The sequence below is a fragment of the Nilaparvata lugens genome, chromosome 10, assembly GCF_014356525.2.
Source record: "Nilaparvata lugens isolate BPH chromosome 10, ASM1435652v1, whole genome shotgun sequence".
Classification (NCBI taxonomy): Eukaryota; Metazoa; Arthropoda; class Insecta; order Hemiptera; family Delphacidae; genus Nilaparvata; species Nilaparvata lugens.
In genome coordinates this window covers 41,769,907-41,791,601 of record NC_052513.1, presented here as the reverse complement: position 1 = coordinate 41,791,601, position 21,695 = coordinate 41,769,907, and the positions used below count along the sequence as shown (strand labels likewise).

Sequence of the window (21,695 nt, the reverse complement as noted above, 5' to 3'; positions counted from 1 at the left end):
GATTGACAATGGTGTAATAACCGAAACCGGTCTTTCTAATTATCAATAAATCAGTGGTTTTTTGACAATTTCTCAGTCTTTTTCATTCAATACTTTGAGTTCTAGAAACCATAGGATATAATTATTCTTATGCTGTATTTTCTCTTTGGTTATACTATATTTCTAAAAATGTTATTTTACGCTACCTTTAAGTTCGTCATCCTCGGATACACGGAAAATTCCGACGGATTTCATAAATCCGAAGAGCAGTATACTGGTAAGTGCTGACCATGCACATAATACTAGCACCCCGAACAAGTTATTTGCCAGTTGCTGTAAACATACAGAATACAGCCAAATGATAACAATTTCACTAAAATAAGTGACAATGATAAACAAAATACATCATAGAAACAAATACAACTGGTGAGCCCCCGGGCTGGAGAACAACGTTAGTAGACTGTCTACTAATTTTTGTTGGAGAATTCTCATGAGCTAATATGATTAAATCGAATTTAAAGATAGACAGCTGAATAAGGAATGTCGGCGCCATTAACTTTATTTAAATTAACTTTATTTGAGTTATTTTTGGTAAATTGAATAACTTTCTTGAAAATTGATATTTTCAGCAAATTTTTGTTTTACTAGATCAATAATACCATGTAGAATCTATCCTCTATATCTCATGGATTTATCTCTTACAGAACTTGAAATGTTCTGTCCCAAAAATTCAAACTTTAGGCGCTCATATCTCAAAAAGTAATGATCGGAAAAAAAATGTTTTCCTGTGATAAACAAATCGAGAAACTTTGAAAAATATAAACAGTAGAAAGTTTATTTTTAGCCTTTGCACAACCTTAAAGGAAAGACAGTCCTTGTGATAGCTATCAAAACACAAGTCAACAGTCAGCTGGATCCAGATGTTCAGTCACTACAGTCCTGTTGTTATATGCACTTTCAACAAAGACCTTGAAGATTTATAAGGTCTTTGACTTTCAATGTTATTATTATAGCCTGCAATATCTACAAAAAAAAGACGAAGGAGTGAGTCAATTTCGTTGGCCAACGAACTTGATGTGTGTAATTGTTCAAAGAATATGTAGGCTGTTTAGAATTTTAAGATGATTGATTAATCTGTTTAGAATTTGAAGATGATTGATTAATAACTCAATAGAGATTGAGCTAATAACTTAATAACTATTAATGAAGTTGATTAATGAAAGTAGGCTAAATGGTTTAATTATTTAAATAAACAAAGCAACTAACCCACAAACTCACAGAGGACAACTTCTCGATACTCTCATCATAGGAATAACTATCGCTCGATCACACTTCGCTCGTTCAAATATTTTATAATTTGTGTTTCTCTATAGGAAATTCATTATCATTCATTTTCAACTCGATAGATATTCGGATATTCGAAGATTAAAGATTTGATATAGAGATTTAATATAATAATGTGCATATTATTAATCTACAAAGTATTTTGTCTATTTCAGAAAAAAATGAGAAATATAAGGAATTTTGGACAATAGCCTGCTTTTTCTTATTTCTGAATATTGTATTCGTCTACCTCATCCAATACAATGAATATTATGCAAAATATTGAATCAATTATGTTTTTCTTTTACTGTTTTGCAACTCTCACCAGCGGGCAAAGACTTTCTTTTTGCTGGTGATACCTAGATTTTATATTTTATTTTAATTTTATTCAAGTATGTGTATGAGTAATTATGTTTATTTAATTATATTTTTAATGATATGTCATATCATATTATAAAGAGTTTGTGATAAAAATAAAAAAATGGAAACCTGTATTATAAATGGATTATCCATAGTCCAATTTGAATTGCTAAGAAATGAAATAAATTGAAATTATTGTGTGATGGGAATAGGAATAACTTACAGTTCTTGCGGCATTGGTAAATCCATAGACAAGTCCCCCCTTGGCGAATATGGGTCCGGATAGAGCTCCCCAAAAACCCCCTCCCAAGTGGACGGCAACTGCATCTAGGGGGTCGTCAACTGAAAAAATACAAAAAATATGTTTATCTATTGAGTATTTTGATAGGGCTTTTTAAAAATGTAACAGCTATACAAGCAATTATTTGAAATTGAACAAAAAATATAAAATCATAACAGAACATATAAAATACTTTAACAATGCCTAAACAACGGATGAGTTGATCACACTTCATAACAAGAATATATTTTAATTCATTCATTAATAAGAAATACGGTATAGTCTACTAGTGAGCCCTTGAGCTAAAGAACTTGCTAATTCCAGGGTATTGACTAATAATTATTCATTATAGCTAGGTATGTATCCTGAGGTAAGATGTTATAACAAAGAAATACAGTTTTATAATATGAAACATATTATGCAAATTTTTATTCAACAATACAAAGAATATATGCAACTGACAGTGTTGATGATGTACAAGAATCTGTTTTGATCATGCAGCATAAATAGGATGATGAAATGATAATATTCAATTAAATGTTTCACCAAGTGTTTCAATTGTGATAAATATGTTTCAAACATCACAAAATATTCCAAAATCATTATTGGATGATTGTGAACATTCATAGTAGAATTTTCATTTACCATTTTCAGAAAAATTGAAAATTTAAGGTCAGTAAAATCATTATTGGATGATTGTGACCATTCATAGTAGAATATTCAGTTAGCCTTTTTCAGATAAATTGAAGAATAAGGTACTTAGCGGAGGAGTAATTTTTTTACCTTTCAAAGCGTACATTAGTCGACGAATCGAGAAGAAAATGAAGCATGCGCAGAATCCAGATAAAATAGCTCCCAAAGATGAGAATGTGTCAGCACTGCCACATACGGATACCTGTCAAACAATTTCAACTCTCACTTTAAATAAATAGATGAATGAAGAGCAACTGAAGTTTATTCACAAATAGAATTAGATGGGAAGTAATACATACATAGTAATATCACAATAACAATTTTGGCTCATTATGTGGAAAAAAACTGATTATTCACCATAAGGTGAAAATATATTGATTAATTTGATGAAAATGTAATATCTCGGGTAGCTAAGATATTAAAGAATTGTTTTCACCAAGGTGTAGACGTGATTAAATAAAGCTAAGGTTTACTCTATGAAAATTGTTATATTTAAGCATTTGCTCTACCAAATTTTACATCAATTTCGGGCTCTATTCTGGCTGCCTAGCCTAATACAAAAAAAACATTGAATGAGATTTGGACTGTTACAATAAACAAAAAACAACCTATCGTTATGCAAAAACATAAATAAACATAGTTCGATCGCCCCGTGTCATTAGAGTAGAATTAATTTTGGGACTCACCCATAATGTAGACGTCGAAGAAATCCATTAGGTGATGATTTGGTGATCCAGTTCCGAAAAGAATTTGTGTCCGAGTGCGCTCCGCTCGCTTCAACCGTTAAAAGAAGAGTGCACGGAAAGAATGCAATTTTTGTCTCAGGTCCGACTCTTCCTAGGCCTACACGTGGAAAACTAGACTACGGCAGGGGGAAGAAGAGCCGGAAACTGTTGATGGGACGAGTGGATGGAAACTATCTTTCCCAGGCTGGGATGCAAGCTAGGCAGTTCCCAACCCTGAGAAAGATCCTCACCTCGTCCATCGGTTGAAAAAAATGCAAGCTTTCCGTAGCCTATGCTAGGCAGCCAGCAAATAAAATATTACGTTCTAATTTCACAAATTTCAATAATACTATTTCAATTGCTTCCATTACATCACCCCCTCCCTAGAAAAAGGGCGCACTAGGATTCCCGCGGCTCCTCCGGATCCTGGGTGGGTGGTGTAGAGTCCTCTGCAACATCCATTGTAGAGGGCTGCTCTGCTGATACCAAAGCATCCTTGCTCTGGGCTGAGTGGCGGTGGCGGTCCCAGATCAACCCTGCAGCCAGCGCAGCGACAGCAGCAAGGGTGGCTCCAAAGGCGAGTGCTGAGGTGAGCCACCAGCTCCACCCCTCAGCATTGGGTTGTTCTTCCAGGGATGTCAGATGGTGTAGCAGCTGGTCAATGGACACCTTGTCTACCCCAAGTTCACCAGGTTGCAGGCGACCCTCGGTCTGATGATGGTGGATGCCCTCCAGTATCCGCTCTCTAGTCATGCCTGGGATAGTCAGCATGAGAGCAGGAGGCACACTAAGGAGTGCCAAGTGCTTCTGAAGATTGAGGTGCCCTCTGGCACGAGCTGATGGTAGGATCTGGTAGTGTGACGTACTCAAGGTGCAGCCAGGTGTTGCCTTCATGTGTCCAGTTCCATGGAGTGTCAACTCATGTACAATGATCTGGTTGCCCTGCTGACATTGCGAGACAACCTGCCGCTTGGATGCTACACTGTAAATCCAGGTGTCATCTTGATCATTCCAGACCCAAGTGTCTGCTGGGTCGGTGGCAAGCACAGTCAGCTGACACTGTTGTTGAGCTACAGCAAGGTCATTCAGGAACAGTGCACTCAGGCAGGATGGATGATGTCGGCTGTAGACTGGAGTCATCACGGAGCATACAGTCAATGGCCCCGCTTCACACTGCTCCAGTTGTTGTTGGTGGATGACTGCAAACCGAGCCCGATCAGGTGTCATCAGCAAGCGGTGGGCAGGCTTCAGCTGGTATTGTACCATCAGCTGGGTCTGGTTGTCACGAACTGGCAATGCAAAAGCCTGGAAAAGTTCAAATCTCCGTCCAGGAGACATTAATGGCACCGTCACAATCAGTTTTATCAAGCCACCAACGGATACAGCACGCACTCTCATGATATTGTAGTACAGATAAGCACTGGTGGGGTTCGTCCCAAATGGCAACTCCAACCCATCTGACAGGCTTGATCGAACTTTTTCCAGAATATTACTTAATTCAACAGGAGACAATAAATTGATACTTAACCTACCATATGACACTTCATTAATAATCGTTATTAGTTTTCTTAAATCTAACAATGCATTACTACTTGCTAATCTTAAATTCTGTAGGGCTGAGGATGTGTTAATATAGATATTCAAAAGTTCTTCAATCTTAACCACCTTTTGGTTAAGTTTCTTTATTGCAGAGACTATCTCATTAGTGTTCTTTGAACATTCCCTTGCAATTTCAACCAGCTCTCTACTGTTTTCTGCCACTCTGCAACTTAAATGTCGGGTCAGGGTCAAGTGATCCTTCTCCACATGAATGAGTCCTGCAGTTTGAGTTTGGAGTGCTTCCTCGCTGTGTTTCACTGACTGCAGATCCTCATCTTCTGCCACTCCAAAGATTACACGAAGAAGTTTTCCTCCCGCATTGATCAGCCCCCTTCTTCCCCTTCCTTGGTAGAGAAGATCCATCAGGGTTCGAATGGAGTCAGAGATGTCATCCTGCATATCGCTGATGCTGCTGAAGGCTTGCTTTTGAATGTGTAGTGCAGGCATTTTTTCTGAAGCAGTGGTGATGGCATTCTGCATTTCTTGGGTCTGATCGTGTAGTTGAGAGAGTTCGTGACTGATTTCAGTGATGTTGATAACTACCAGGATCCTCCAATAGTCACCTGTCATGAGGACATCTGCTTTCTTCTGGAACCATACTCCTTGTGGATTGATGATCTCTCCACATGATAGGCTGATAGCACCTGCAACTGATGAAACAGCTGTGTCCAGTCTTGGAACGGGTTCATGTTCTGTTAGTAAACTCATCTGTACAGTGTCCTTGCAGTGTTAGATATCTGACCCTGATACCCTTTTCTTGCCACTCAATAGTTGCATTCCTCAGCCCAGTTATTTACAGCAACTTAATACTATACCAACACAATTAATCTTATCCTTCTAATATTAACCAATACGATTTGTAATCAAAACATCCAGAGAACAAAATACACCAACTGTCAATGGCTCTCCATTGAATATGAATATTTCAAACAACAACTAAACAATAAATTCTTAACCTAAACTCACATGAATCTCAATTACTAGATATTGTAGCCGATTACAAAAGGCTCCATACACATCACAGTTAAACACAAATACATCAACAGTTCAAGTTCCTTAAAATTAACATAGATTTCTAACATTTCAACATTAAATTCATCTTAGATGTAACTGCATGTGATCCTTCTACTAGTCCTTGTGGGCTTACACCTTCTCACTAAGGATTCATTAAACCTCTGATCAAACAATGCTCCACTCAGCTATGCTTCAGGACAGACACACTTCCTCCCTGCCAGGCAGCCATGCTCCTGCAGTTCCAGACAGCTGTGCTTCCTCTCGACCACATACTGAGGAGTCTCATTTGAGCCAGTGACTTCTTCACTTGCTCCTGATTTCCCATGCATACCCTAATGCATGTTGTAACCTGCGCACCCTAGGCAGTTACCGTTGCACACACCCCACGTGTGACTCCCTTGAGGCACCAAACAATGTTACTTCAGATGGTTGATTATTGATCTTTGATATGCTAGATCAAGAGATCGAAATATTCTTCTCATCTTGGAATTATCATTAACTTGGTAACTTCTGTACTCATTAGACCTCATTGCAAATGACATACAACATACAAGATAGATCTATTACAATATGGGTCACATGACAGCTACACTTGAATACTTTTGTTCAATTCAATTAAAATCATCAAAATCGACACATTACAAATACAGTATACTATAAATCAAGTTTTGGTTCTACTCTATTTCTCTTCATGAATATATACACACTTCTTGTTACCATCAGCTGTCCCAGGGCCAAACGCAGTCTGCAGCAAAGAATTTCCTACTCAATCCAGAAATTCTCTACCCGACCTTGTCTGGTTAGGTTGCTGACCTTGCTCGACTCCTTGTCACAATTGGGGATCGGGGTACTTCCCGCACTCTCTCATCTGGGCTGTAGGGAGGGTCCTGATTCTCATCAAATACAGGGCTGGGTGGTTCTTCCTCTTCTTCTCGAAATTGCACCTCTTCTTCTCGAAGATTCTCCCTCTCTCGCTCATCCTCCCCAGGAATTTCAGCTGGTGAGTATACTTGCTCCCACCATTCATCCTCAGAATCTGGGGCTCTATATTCCACCTCTTCCTCTTCCTCAGGAGTTTTATGGGAGCTGGTTGTACCCTTAGCTCTCTCTTCAATCTCCAATGTCTTCTGTGAGTCCTCATTAACATTATCCAGGGGATCTGCTTCAGCCTTCTCTCTCTTATAGCAAGGCTTCAGCCTGTTCACATGAACTACCATCTGTCGTCCATCAGGCAACTTGATCAAATAGTTCACAGTTGACAGCTTCTCAGCAATGGCGAATGGACCTTTCCATGGCAAATGAAATTTAATTGAATCACCTGGTTTTGTTGCTGGGTCATGGAGATACACAAGGTCTCCAGCCACAAATTCCCTCAACTTTCTTCCTTTATTGGCAATTTTGGTTCGCTGTTCTGCCATCCTGGTAGATCTCTTGTGAGCATCCTTGTATGCAGTTGCTAGCCTCCTTCTCAAGTCGATCAGATGTTCTTCCACAGTGGTTCCTTTTACCTCTTCTGGAAGGGGACAGCTTGCTGGAAGGATGATCTCACGGCCATGGAGTAGGTAGTGTGGGGAGTATCCAGTAGAAGAGTGTGGTGTTGACCTATAGGCAGACAGGGCATAAGGCAGCCATCGGTCCCAATCTGTTCCATCCCGCTGAACAAAATGGGCCATGGATTCATTCAAGGTTCTGTGTAACCTTTCCACTCGGCCATTCCCTTCTGGATGATAGGCTGTTGTTCTCAACTTCTGTGTGCCCAGTTGTTTGCACACTGCTTTAAACAGATTTGACAAAAAGTTACGCCCTTGATCACTTAATAGTCGGCCAGGCACCCCATGTCTTGTTATGATGTGGGTTACAAAGACATGTGCCACTGTTTCAGCTGTCTGATCTACTACTGGAACTGCTTCTGCATAGCGGGTGAAATGATCAATAAAACTGATGTAATATTTGTTTCCTCTCTTGGTGGTTGGTAGAGGGCCTACCACATCTACAGAAACTAGATCAAATGGATATTGGGGCTCATCAGCTGCTTGCAAGGGTGCCTTCAACAAGATTGGTGTTTTTCTCTGTGAACATTTGTGACACTCCAACACAAACTTCTTCACCGCTTCTCCCAGTTTTGGCCAATAGTAACGTTTCTTCACTAAACTAGCTGTTCTTTCTTGTCCTGGATGGCCTGCCCAAGGGGCACAGTGATTCCAGGCAATTGCTTTCTCTGCAAGTCTGCTTGGCATGGCAATTGCCAAGCCATGCCATGCCATGCGCTCCGACTCTTCCTAGGCCTACACGTGGAAAACTAGACTACGGCAGGGGGGAAGAAGAGCCGGAAACTGTTGATGGGACGAGTGGATGGAAACTATCTTTCCCAGGCTGGGATGCAAGCTAGGCAGTTCCCAACCCTGAGAAAGATCCTCACCTCGTCCATCGGTTGAAAAAAATGCAAGCTTTCCGTAGCCTATGCTAGGCAGCCAGCAAATAAAATATTACGTTCTAATTTCACAAATTTCAATAATACTATTTCAATTGCTTCCATTACAAAAAGTATTGTTCGTCATGGACAACAACATTAATTATTTCAAGTCTTCAATTATATATGGAAAAAATAAGAATTGATATTCCATATTTCAAAATGCAAAAGAATATCTAATAATTAAATAAAAATACTAAGAAATTGTCAAAAACCACAGATTTATTGATACTTAGAAAGACCGGTTTCGGTTGTTACACCATTGTCAATCTCTGATAAACATGTAGCTGAAATATTCATTCATTGGTAGTTCACTTACTACCTACACAGTTTACTCCCAACGTATGACGACTTGTATACTCTGTGGAGAGTGATTCATCATCTAACATCTCCACAGAGAACTAACATCTCTGAGTTCATCAGAGATTGACAATGGTGTAACAACCAAAAACGGTCTTTCGAAGTATCATTAAATCTGTGGTTTTTGACAATTTATTAGTATTTGTTTCATTTAATATGAATAATTATCACAATATCAACTTCTCAACTACACAAAAAATATCTAATAACGTTGAACAGAATAATTGCTATCATCAATTCCGAATTCTTCTGCTAGATATTATAAAATATGGACTACAGAATATTAATCTCCACAGAGTATACAAGTCGTCATACGTTGGAAGTAATAAACTAGGTACCTGCCGTCAGGACGTAACACCATAGAGAAACAATAGCGTAAGTAGATATCCCATGGTATAGGGCGTTTATGTCGCAACTTTTACTGTTAACTCAAGCCGATTACTGTTAATTATTGTCTAATTTTACTGTTTTGTTGGGGTGAGAGTGTATGAACGGCACAATATGAGAGACTACCAGTGTCACACAGCTTCAAGGGAAAGGATTACATGAACTATCGGCTTGAGATAACAGTAAGAGTTGCGACATAAACGCCCTATACAATGAGATATCTACTTATGCTATTGTTTCTCTATGCTAATATCGACTACAGAATTACTCTCCACAGAGTATAAAAGTTGTCATACGTTGAGAGTAAACTGGGTAGGTAGTAAGTAAACTACCAATGAATGAATATTTCAGCTGTATGTTTATCCTTTATCAGTATTCTCACACATGAAAGTGACCGGTACAGTTCAACAACATCAATATTCACTCTACAAACTTTATCAATGATACACTATTAATAGTTGATCCTTTTTAATGTAATTATATTTCTAGGACCTAAATTCTTTAATATTCTTCCAGATGACATCAGAAAGCTACAAATCTCAAGAAATTTCTCAAACAAACGAAGAGTTGGCTATGGCTTCATTCACCATTAGAAGTAGACCACTTATTCAAAGTAGTGAGCTGAGAAACACATTTATTTATTCCATTGGCAATTACAGATCATAATTATAATACATATAATAATATGATTGGGAGAAGACAACAGGCATAGCCCAAAACTGTCTGCTAATATGAATCTAATCCATTATTGAATATGAATTTCAGTGAAGAATGGCCTTTTTACTAAAGTTACTTCTGTATCCTGTAAAGTTCAACTTTTGCTTTGAGCTTTGATCTAAAAACATTGTTTTTCTTCATCACTGTTATGTCTCATATTTTATTTTTCTCCTCCCTTGTCATGAATTATTATGTTGATGCAAAAATTATACTGGTGATTCTTCTCCTCATTTTTTTCGCAGTTTGAACTACAAATTCATAATATAAGTATATTTGATGAGAGGAAATGCTTCAATCAATCAATAAAATTATATGATGATGGTGATTGAATGTGTGTGTGCGCGGGTGTGTTTGTGAGTGTGTGTGTAGGCTTTTTCTTCTCTTATATCGCTTCCTAATTAAACCTCAACTCCTGTTCACGGACAAGGGCTTCATGAAGCACTTTGTGAGCAGTAATTGTTTACATTATTATTTTTTATCATACATGATGGTATATTCTCCCAATATTTGATTTTGTATTTTGCTATTTTCAATGTAGCCTATAATTATTTGATGTGTACCGATGTGAACAATAAAACTTGATTTGATTTGAGTTATCAGCTCTATCTCAAATGAACTTTATTCGACAAGAAGATTTATCTTATCATGATTTTATAATGAAGTTTGAACTACCATTCCGGCCAGGATGCCGTTAAGCGTGTAGGAGAACGACCAGACGGGTGACCCGACAACTCCCGTTCGGCAAAGTGTGAGAGCCACCACTCCAGCTCCGCTGCCTCCCAGGATTGTGTTGGTGATGGTCCGCGCGATGGTCTCACTGTCACCAGGATGGCTCATGTGACCCAGAGAACCGCCGTTGAACGCCAGAAATCCAGAGATCAGAAGCAGACCGCCGAGTCCTGTGAGCTGACAAAAAATTTCCATCAACTACTGTTTATACAGTATATTTGTAGGATTACATGGAGATTGAATATATACAGATCGAGTCATTAATCAATTTGATCCATATCTGTAACCACGTTATTTGCAGTTCAAAATAGTTTAAATGCTTCAAATAAGTATAAATTGAGTGCTTCAGTCAATTGATTATTAATGCCATGTATTGATTGGAAACCTGCACGTTTTATTGAAATTTTACTCACTGTATTCTTCATCTCTATATTGTATTCTAAAGGTGCGTACAGATATACGCGCCGCGAACATGAGCAATTCACTTTTAATCAGCTGATGCCAAGCTTTTTACTTTCCTTGCCCTATATTACCATAGGTAAGGAAAGTATTGCTTTCCGAAAAAAATTAAGGTACCCCAATTTCTAAATATCTATACGTTTCAAGGTCTCCTGAGTCCAAAAAAGTGGTTTTTGGGTATTGGTATGTATGTGTGTGTGTGTGTGTGTGTGTGTGTGTGTGTTGTGTGTGTGAGTATATGAGTGTATGTGCGTCTGTGTACACGATATCTCATCTCCCAGTTAACGGAATGACTTGAAATTTGGAACGTAAGGTCCTTACAATATAAGGATCAGTCACGAACAATTCCGATCAAATGCGATTCAAGATGGCGGCTAAAATGGCGAAAATGTTGTCGAAAACAGGGTTTTTCGCGATTTTCTCGAAAACGGCTCCAACGATATTGATTAAAGTTATAACTGAAATAGTCATCGATAAGCTCTATCAACTGCCACAAGTCCCATATCTGTAAAAATTTCAGGAGCTCCAGCCCATCTATGCAAAGTTTGATTCTAGATTCTTAATTATCAGGCTACAGATACAATCTTAACAAAAAAATTCGAGTGGAATAGATTGAGCATGAGAATCTCTACAATTAATGTTCAGTAACATTTTCACCTAAAATTTAAAATAAGCTCGAAATTCGAGAAAATGTTATTATCCAATTGCAAACTGTTGATTCTATTGAATGATTTACTATGAAGAGATAGCAGACCTCGTGTGTCTCCAGCGTTATTGCCCTGTCACCAGCTGGCTCAAATCTTTGAATAGAAGACTTGAGATGCGCGGGAACACTAGCGTCAGGTGATCAATTTTCATAACGGCAAGGAAAGTTGTGTGAGTGCGCCACACCAGATTTTTATAACTGTATCTTACCGTTTCTGTAAAAATACAGATATAATCAGCTTTTTTATAACTGTATCTTACCGTTTCTGTAAAAATACAGATATAATCAGCTGATTAAAAGTGAATTGCTCATGTTCGCGGCGCGTATATCTGTACGCACCTTTAGAATATAATAAAGAGATAAAGAATACAGTGGGTAAAATTTCAATAAAACATGCAGGTTTCTAATCAATACACGACATTAATAATCAATTGAATGGAACACTCAATTTTGAAGTTTTTCAATAATTTATCATGGAACTAGATTTACAGATGGAAATTTCCGGGCTGACAAATAATTTTTGAATAGTAGGCGCTCATCGAATTTCCATCTAGCTTTTCACCCGGTTGTCAATATTTGCAGTAGCAGAAGTCTTCGGGGTGTATTACAGCATTTATTTTTGATTTTCGTTTAATAATAAGAACTAGATTTACTTTTCCTTTGAAATCACTGAAATATCCAAGGTAACAGAAAAAAACGTTTACTAGATGAATTTTTTAGAAATCTCAATGAAGTACAAACGAATAATTACAACAAGTATTCTAATAATGAGATTTTCACTTATGCCAGTGGTTTCATTTCCACCTCTTGTACCTTTATTTTGTTGATAGAATGTAAGTAAACTAGATTAAGGTACATTATCCTAAATTAATGAAGTGATTTTCACTTATGCCAGTGGTTTCATTTCCACCTCTTGTACCTCTATTTTGTTGATAGAATGTAAGTAAACTAGATTAAGGTACATTATCCTAAATTTTGTAATTGTTGAATTTTGTGTTGGAAATAAATTTGATTTGATTTGAATTCAATAGACTGTTCATTTATTCTAGTTCTGTATTTAAAAACTTAGATTAACCTATTAGAAGATGAAATGGATTTGAATATATGAATATCGGTATCTTCCAAGAAGATAACTGAATATAATTGGAAAGAATACGATTTTTCTATTAGTTTTCATCTACTCTACATTATCTTATTTCTAAGTTGAAAAAATTCTACTTTTATTACAGTTATGTTGTGTGGTATTTCCCCATGATAAAAACCCCAAATATAAATTATCGATCTCTATAATTATATCTATAAGAATATAGCATATTCGAGTAGATACTAGTATAATATTGAACTTATATAATTTATTCATTATATTTTTATTTATTGCTGTCTCAAGTTTCATAATACGTTTTATGAACTTTATCAATCATGTTTCAATACAATAGAAAATTATTCCGATAACATGAAAAGCATCGATTTCTATTATTTATTGAATGGAGTCAAGTAAGCAACTCTTACCAAGAGATACTGCTTTAGAATTTTGAAATGGATTCATGATTTTACCTTAGAACGTTTCAATTCCAATCCCTTAGACAGCTAGGGGAAAAAAATTCAAAGGTCAATCATCTATCAGATTTCCTACTTCAAGCTATTGAATTGTTGATCATCATAGTATTAATGAAGTGAAGCTTTTCTCAAGATAATGGGCTACAAGTCTATCAGACGAGAAGACTGTAAGACTCAAATATTTGATGAGAAATTTCTATCAAATCTGTTTTTATATCACCTAAATCTGTAGAACAAACAATCCCTAGATTGTTCAAAGGCAATACGATAGTATAATATCATGATGCATTTGATCAATTTTTGAGTAGCTTGCTATTGTTCAAAAATAAAATTATCGGCATCATTTTGAAGTAAATTTTTCTTCATTTAATTTTCTTATTTATAATTAATTTGTCAAGTTGAATTTCAAATTCGATTTGTATTTTGAAATTATTAATGTAATGGAAGCAAAATGGATCATTGATCTGTTGCTTCCTCATATTCTTTTTTTTAATAAATAAATAAGTTTACAACTCTTGGTAGTTCCATATTTTTTAAAATGTATGAATTCAGGGCTACTTTATTGTATTTATAGAATAGAATTATAGTACCCTTAAAAAATTAATAAAATATTAAAATACGAGAATACAGATTGTAATGTAACTAAGTTACTGGTTTTGGTGATTTCGATTTTTTATAACCTGATCTGAATATGGTGTGATCACCGAAACTAGTAGTGTAACATTATAATTTGTATTCTTGTTTTTTAATATTTTATTAATTTTTTAAGGGTACTATAATTCTATTTTATGAATAAATAAGTGTCTTTTTTGATGAAACATAAAGATAAAACGTTTAAAATAGTGTGGAGTGTCTACTCATTTCATTAAATTTGCAAGAGTCAGAGCTTAATACAGATAAATACAAGTGAAATAGCTGCAATATTGTTAATCAATTTTAAGGTACCATAATAAAGGATTGTTCACTTATTCTATACAATCAGAGCTTGCAACAGATGAATAAAAGTGTAATACCTGTAATTTTGATTATCGAATTGAATAACGTATCTTAGTGGATTGGCCAATAATTTCGTTGGCCTTTTTCTACTTGTAGTTAAGTTCATTCCTCGCCAAAGTCTATTGACTGTGGAAAAGTTGGTAATATTGATTACAAATCTGAACGTACCATAGTGGAGTGGCCAGTAATTTCGTTGACCTTGCCGTCAGCGAACCGCCCGGTGCGGGGACCAATGAAGAGCGCCCCAAAAAAGGAGGCGACCCCCGCCAGGGCATGTACCACCCCGCTCCTGCGTAGTCCTTGTACCCCAACTGGGCCAGAACCCCCTCATCGGTCCAAGCCCAGTGAGACGCCACCGGGTAGACGAACCCTGGAAACCACAAATGCAAGTGATAATTATTATAAAAAATCAAAATTTCTAATGAATAAATACTTCAGGCTGAATACTCACTAAATAAATACTTACTACGCAGCCTAATCTGAAAACATAGCACAGTAGATCATCTACAGTTTGATCATCAGTAGTAGTGCATCTGTAGTTGAGGCTGATAAAGATATTCTATTCTAAGATATTCTATTCTAAAGATATTCTATTTTATTCATTGTTCTGCTACGGTGCCCTTGATAAAAGATGCTGTCTTGACGGCAAAACACAAACTGGAGGAGTTCTGAATTAAATTATCAATGAATTCACCTCACTAATTATTATTAATGAATAAACCTTACTACAGTCATAGATTTTACTATGGTACTACTATAAATGATACAGTATCACCACACATGGTACCTACAGTATCGACACAATATGATACAGTATCACCACAAATGATACAGTATCATCTCAACTTGATACACACAACACCAGAATTTGTTGCAAAACTTTGAATGAATTCTACAAACCATAGCATACCTTTTTATGCTATCTTTTCTCTATGTTATCACTATAAATGAACAAAATGATACAGCATCATCACACATGATACAGTATCAACACAATATGGTACAGTATTATCTTAACTTGATACACAACACCAGAATTTGATACAAAACTTCCAAAATTTTAATGGATGATTCTACAAACCATGGCATACCTTCTTATGATATATTTTCTCTATGGTATCACCATAAATGATACAGTATCACCACAAATGATACAGAATCAACAAAATAAGATACAGTATCATCACAACTTGATACACAACACCAAAATTTGATACAAAACTTCCAAACTTTGAATGAACTCTACAAATCATGGGATATCTTCTTATGCTAGGTATCTTTTCTCTATGGTATCACCACGCTTGATACAGTATCACCCCACATGATACAATATCAACACAATATGATACAGTATCCTCAACTTGATACACACAACACCAAAATTTCAAAATTTGACACAAAAGTTCCAAACTTTGAATGAATTCTAAAAACCATGGGATATCTTCTCATGCTATATTTTCTCTATACTACAGCTGACCTGAGAACGTGGCACAGTATAATATGATGTACACGCTGTAAAATAACACCGTTCAGTTATGGCGCCCGTTATAATAGTGGCAGCAAATACAAACTGGAAGAGTTCTGAATGAAATTATCAATGTACCCTTACTATCAATAGTATTTATGAATGAACCTTACTACAGCTACTATCGATGAGTATTTATGAATGAATCTGACCTGAGAACATGGCACAGTATATGATGTACGCGCTGTAATTACAACGTTCAGCTACGGCGCCCGTTATAATAGTGGCTGCCGTGGCGGCAAACACAAACTGGAAGAACCAGTGCGCCATGACGTCATCCTGGAGACCGTAGCCAGCCCAGTGAGTCGCACCAAAGTAGGCCGTCCCCTTGCTGTAGGCCAGGCTGTATCCCACTAACCAGTAGACCAGTGCTGCTATAACTGCAATAATAGATAATTAATTACTCATCAATGTAAAAACAAGGAAGATCGAACTCAGAGGAACAACCAGTTCACATCAATTAGCTCTAGTAGTTCTTTCTGATTTCTGAAGTCTTTTCAATGTTCTTAGTGCATTTCAGGGAAATTTTATCAGCATTATTGCAAATATTGCGCCGTCTAGACTGGTAATATTGTGGTGCAGTGTGAACAGAAACAAAGGTAGAAACATAACTGATCAACAACGATTCTGCGAATGATGCAAACCGATAATGCGAATCCTATTTAGCCAGTACAGAGTACAGTATATTATCTATAATATGCATCTGTAGGCTGTGCCTGTAAAATAAATTAGTTGAACACTTAGAACAATAAATTAGTTATGCAAAACTCATATTCATCACCGTAAATGAATTCTATATTGAATTGTTTTTAGAAAGTTACGATTCACAATTTCAGGTTTTCTAATCCCGAAAATCCCGGGACTGTTAGGTATCAAAAATGGACCGGGATCCCGGAATCCCGGGATTGACATCCCTAAATGCGATTAACGTGCGAAATTAAACCTTAGAGACTACGGGATGATCTTTATTTTTTTCATATCAAGTTGTAATCCTATTATATTAAGTGAGCAATTTCTGTATATCTGGTTATTTATGTTCAACGGATCTCGAAAACGGCTCTAACGATTTTCACGAAATTTGGAACATAGTAGGTTTATGATATAAAAATTCGGATTGCACTAGGTCTCATCCTTGAGAAAACTCGCTGAACGACATTAAAAGTTTAATTCATCCTTGGCTGAAACAGCTGAGACTTTCGTCGTCTGTGGATAGTGAAAAGTGAGCGAGTGATTCTGTGGAAAATCAAAATATCGCATCCCCGAAATTCATAAGCTGGCGTATAGCCATCTTAGTATAATGTTTAATATAAACATGATCATTTTAGGGAATTGTGTTCTGTTTATAAATAAATAAAAATAACGAGCGAAGCTCGGTGTCCCGATATTTGTTATTAATAATCACAAATATTTTTAGAACTGAAAATTTGTTTCACAGCTAGGTTGTTTATAAATTTTTAGTAACAGTTGTTGTTGCTTTTGGGAAGCAGGTTATTGTTTTTATCTTCTGTTGTTGTAATGTATACAGTAGTCAATATTCAATATCTGGAAGATCGTCTATTTTATATTGTTTTACTAGTACAATTTTTTATGTCTCGGTGACATGTAAAATTATTCCCCCATATACAATGAATGATATTTTAATAGCTATAAATCTGTGCTCCTGTTATTTTTAATGATTCTATATCGAACTATTTCATTTCAATATCAGTGCTATCTCCAAGAGTCGAAGAGGAATTGAAATCAAATCAATTGTGTTGATGTTATTGTAATTATAATTTATGTTTTGATCGTGTGCAACTCTTTGTATGGGCGCATGGCCCTTGTAACAAATAAAGCTTATTTATTTACCATTTACTCATCAATGTAAAAAAATGGAAGAGATTTGTAACATCTGATACAACTCAGAGGCAGAATCAGTTCACATCAATTTCACCAACAAGAAACTGAACTCCTAGCATAATATTACGAGACTGACTGACCCTGGAAACAAATATAACGATAAAGAATTCTGCTGATATAACTACAGAATTCAGCAACATATAGGACACTGTTCTACGAGAAAAATCCAATCAATATGAGCCAAAAAATGATTAACTCCCTGTCGCACCATCTGAAAGATATTGACAATTGGGAAAGGAACAGTTTTGGGCTTAAAGCCTGTTGTTCCTCTCCCAATCATTCATAGTTGAGAATTATATTGTATCTATCAATGTAGAAATAAATAAATAGAGTGCAGCTCAAGAAAAAAATTGGAGGACTGGTTGGCTGATTACATGAACGAGTGTTTCTATGACATGAATGACTTTTTGTTGAGATTTTTTCGTTTTGTAATATGTGATGATTACCAAACAATTTAATGGTTGTACATGCAATGAGTAAAATCACTCCACTTATATGGGCTTCTTTATTCAAATTAATTAAAACATTTTAAAACATTTCAAAATCTTTAAAAACACTTTTAAAATGTTTTAACAAAAGGTTACTGCAAGTTTTATATCGTTTTTATTAATGCAATGAGTAATAGATTCAAATTCAAATAAAATGAAGAAGAGTAAGATGATTCTTGACAAGCAAAACTGGAATATTGGCAACAATCACATGCCAAATGAGATGATAGAGCATCAGTATTCAAGAAACCCATCCAGATTCTAAGCACATCTTGAATTTATTTATTTATTTTTTCTTGTTACACGTGTCTGTTGTAAACTGGCCGATTTCCAAAAGTGAATTCGATAATGTATGTGAGAAACTCGCATTCGCTTTTATAAATTATTGGACATTGAATACTATTCATATTAAATAAGGAGGAGCATAGTTTTCTCTACTTGAGTTGAATAAACAATAGAATACGAAAGTGATCTCTTCAAGGTCAATTCAAATTTTAGTATTCAGAGATGACCAAACTCAACATCATCAAAATTAAGATTTGAAATAGAATATGGGATATTATTTTCAGCAGCCTTATTTTCTCATTTACACAGTATGAGAGTTCTAGAATTACTTGAGACATTTCACTAATCTTTAAACTATTTTTAGTATAATAATATAACATATTTTTAGATGGATTTTTGGGAGTTTATCCTATGAATTCTGTATCCTACAAAATTAAGATTTCAAATAGAATATGGGATACTATGTTCTAGAGCTCAACTTTTTCACTTACACAGTATGATAGGTCCAAAATTTCTTGAGATATTTCACTGATCTTTCAACGATTTTTAGTATAATAATATAACATATTTTTAGATGGATTTTTGGGAGTTTATCCTAGAAATTTTGTATCCTACAAAATTAAGATTTGAAATAGAATATGAAATATTATTTTCTAATGCTTAACTTCCTCACACAGTATGATAGCTTCAAAATTAATTGAGACATTTCACTGATCTTTCAACTATTTTTAGCACAGTATAATAATATAACATATTTTTGAGAGTTCATCCTAGAAATTTTGTATCAACCACACGAGCAGTCGCGTGCTGTAATTTTTACAACATCCAATTTTCCAAGTGTTATGTACTCTGTTTACTTTCAAAACATATTAATTAATTGTATAATTACTTTTCCATCTTCTTGGATTATTTTACGCCGATGAACATTTGGATTATTACCATTCCATAGCCCAATAAGGTACATAAATCAAAGCCATCGATTCTGCGTTATTGGTTCGTTTACAGTCTTTCCCTATCTTAATGCACAGTGCGACCACAGAATAAAAATATGTATTTACAATACAAATATGCTGTATTTATATTACAAATATGCTGTATTTATATTCTGTGACAAATAGCTGTATTTATATTCTGTGGTGCGACTTATGCACTGTCGTGACTAAATGGCACCTAAAGACTGAACCGGTTGATACTGCAACTCAGTGGAGTGATGGGGGAAGAGTTTTGAAATGCATAGGTGACTCATTCACTGACACCACCCCATTCAATAGTTTTGTGCAGCAAAAAAAAAACTGACACTGTTGTACTTTTTACAACAGCGCGACTGTCGGAAGGTTAAGATTTGAAATAGAATATGGGATATTATGTTCTAGAGCTTAACTTCCTCACTTACACAATATGATAGCTCCAAAATTGATTGAGACATTTCACTGATCTTCCAACTTTTTTTAGTATAACCTATATATTTCTAGTTGTAATTTCTGAGTGTTTATCCTAGAATTTGGAGGATCTCAAATCCAATCCTTTGTTTACACTTTCTCGTGTATGGTAGCCTGTCAATATTGCTTTTATGAACAGGGGCCTGTTTCATAAAAGTTACAAGTCCTGTAATACAGGAGAATCACCATTCCAATTACATGCTCAATATAGCCGATAAAATCAGCTGTTCCTGTATCACAGGACTTCTAAATTTTTATGAAACAGGCCCCAGTGTCAATAAAAATGACAAAAATTATTATTGTTTTATTATAAATTATTGTCTTCCCATGTGAACTAAATTAAATGGAAATGAGAAAAAATAGTATTATTCTCAAAATAGTGTGTGAATTAAGTTATCATTTACATAACCTCTAGACTGTGTATTCCAAATTAAGGTTTAAAGCAGTTTTGGGCGAATGCCTGTTGATTTTACCTGCATTGTATCTATTGTCTATGAATAAATAAATGAATATACTCACATAGGTCCAGCAGATTTTTCATCAATATGTTGGTGACATTTTTGGATCTAACACAGCCAGCTTCGAGGCAAGCAAAACCTGCTTGCATAACTGTAAAATGAAAATTGAGAATTAAAACATGGACATTATTTTTGTGAATGTTTGTAAATTGTTGTAAATGAAAATAGATTCCCTGAATAAGATTATATTTTCTTGTGCTAAGAAGAAGCAGCTTCTATTACTGTGGTAGTAGGTTATTATAAAAGGTTGATGTTATATTATTTTTGAAAGTCAAGAGAATAATACCATAGAGAAACAATAGCGTAAGTAGATATCCCATGGTATAGGGCGTTTATGTCGCAACTCTTACTGTTATCTCAAGCCAATAGTTCATGTAATTCTTTCCCGTGAAGCTGTGTGACGCTGGTAGTCTCTCATATTGTGCCGTTTATACACTCTCTCCCTAACAAAACAGTAAAATTCAAATTAGATATCCCATGGTATAGGGTGTTTATGTCGCAGCTCTTACTGTTATCTCAAGCTGATAGTTCATGTTATTCTTTCCCGTGAAGCTGTGTGACACTGGTAGTCTCTCATATTGTGCCGTTTATACACTCTCACCCTAACAAAACAGTAAAATTCGACAATAATCAACAGTAATCGGCTTGAGATAACAGTAAAAGTTGTTTTATATTTTAATAACACTATTTTAGTTGAACAGGAAATAATCATAAACATCGTTGTTCAGACATCTTGTTTATTCACTCACGTTCAATGCCACCACTATCACATCTCCATAACAAAAGTTGCGACATAAACGCCCTTTACCATGGGATATCTACTTACGCTATTGTTTCTCTATGATAAAACTTAACAATAAAAACCATATAAATGAAATAATTTTATTTATTTTGAATGAATGAATAGAAATATGCATTTCATTTTAAATAAATAGAATTATTTTACAATCTTCAATATTATTGATGGGTGAATGACAAGTAAATGACAAATACTCACAGGACACAATAATGCCATTCATAAGGAGGAACACATCATCCACATTTTTCTTCAGATCTTCAATCTGATCTTGAAGTGCAGTCTCGTTAGTGGCATTCAACATCGTCCTGAAACAATAAATAGTACAGAATTAGGAACATATTTATGCTGAGGACATGCTCTAGCTCAAAAACTTGAAAATGCATGTATG

General features: G+C 35.6%; 1 protein-coding gene across 1 annotated transcript in view; it reads right to left on the bottom strand.

The window, feature by feature from the left end:
* Nucleotides 1–21,695, bottom strand: part of LOC111060255 (putative ammonium transporter 1) — a 44,828-nt gene that overhangs the window by 7,221 nt on the left and 15,912 nt on the right. The window contains 9 exon segments of the mRNA XM_039436882.1: nucleotides 186–312; nucleotides 1,886–2,004; nucleotides 2,726–2,837; nucleotides 10,580–10,813; nucleotides 14,523–14,635; nucleotides 14,638–14,724; nucleotides 16,032–16,259; nucleotides 20,510–20,599; nucleotides 21,506–21,612. Coding sequence (XP_039292816.1) covers nucleotides 186–312; nucleotides 1,886–2,004; nucleotides 2,726–2,837; nucleotides 10,580–10,813; nucleotides 14,523–14,635; nucleotides 14,638–14,724; nucleotides 16,032–16,259; nucleotides 20,510–20,599; nucleotides 21,506–21,612 — 1,217 coding nt within the window.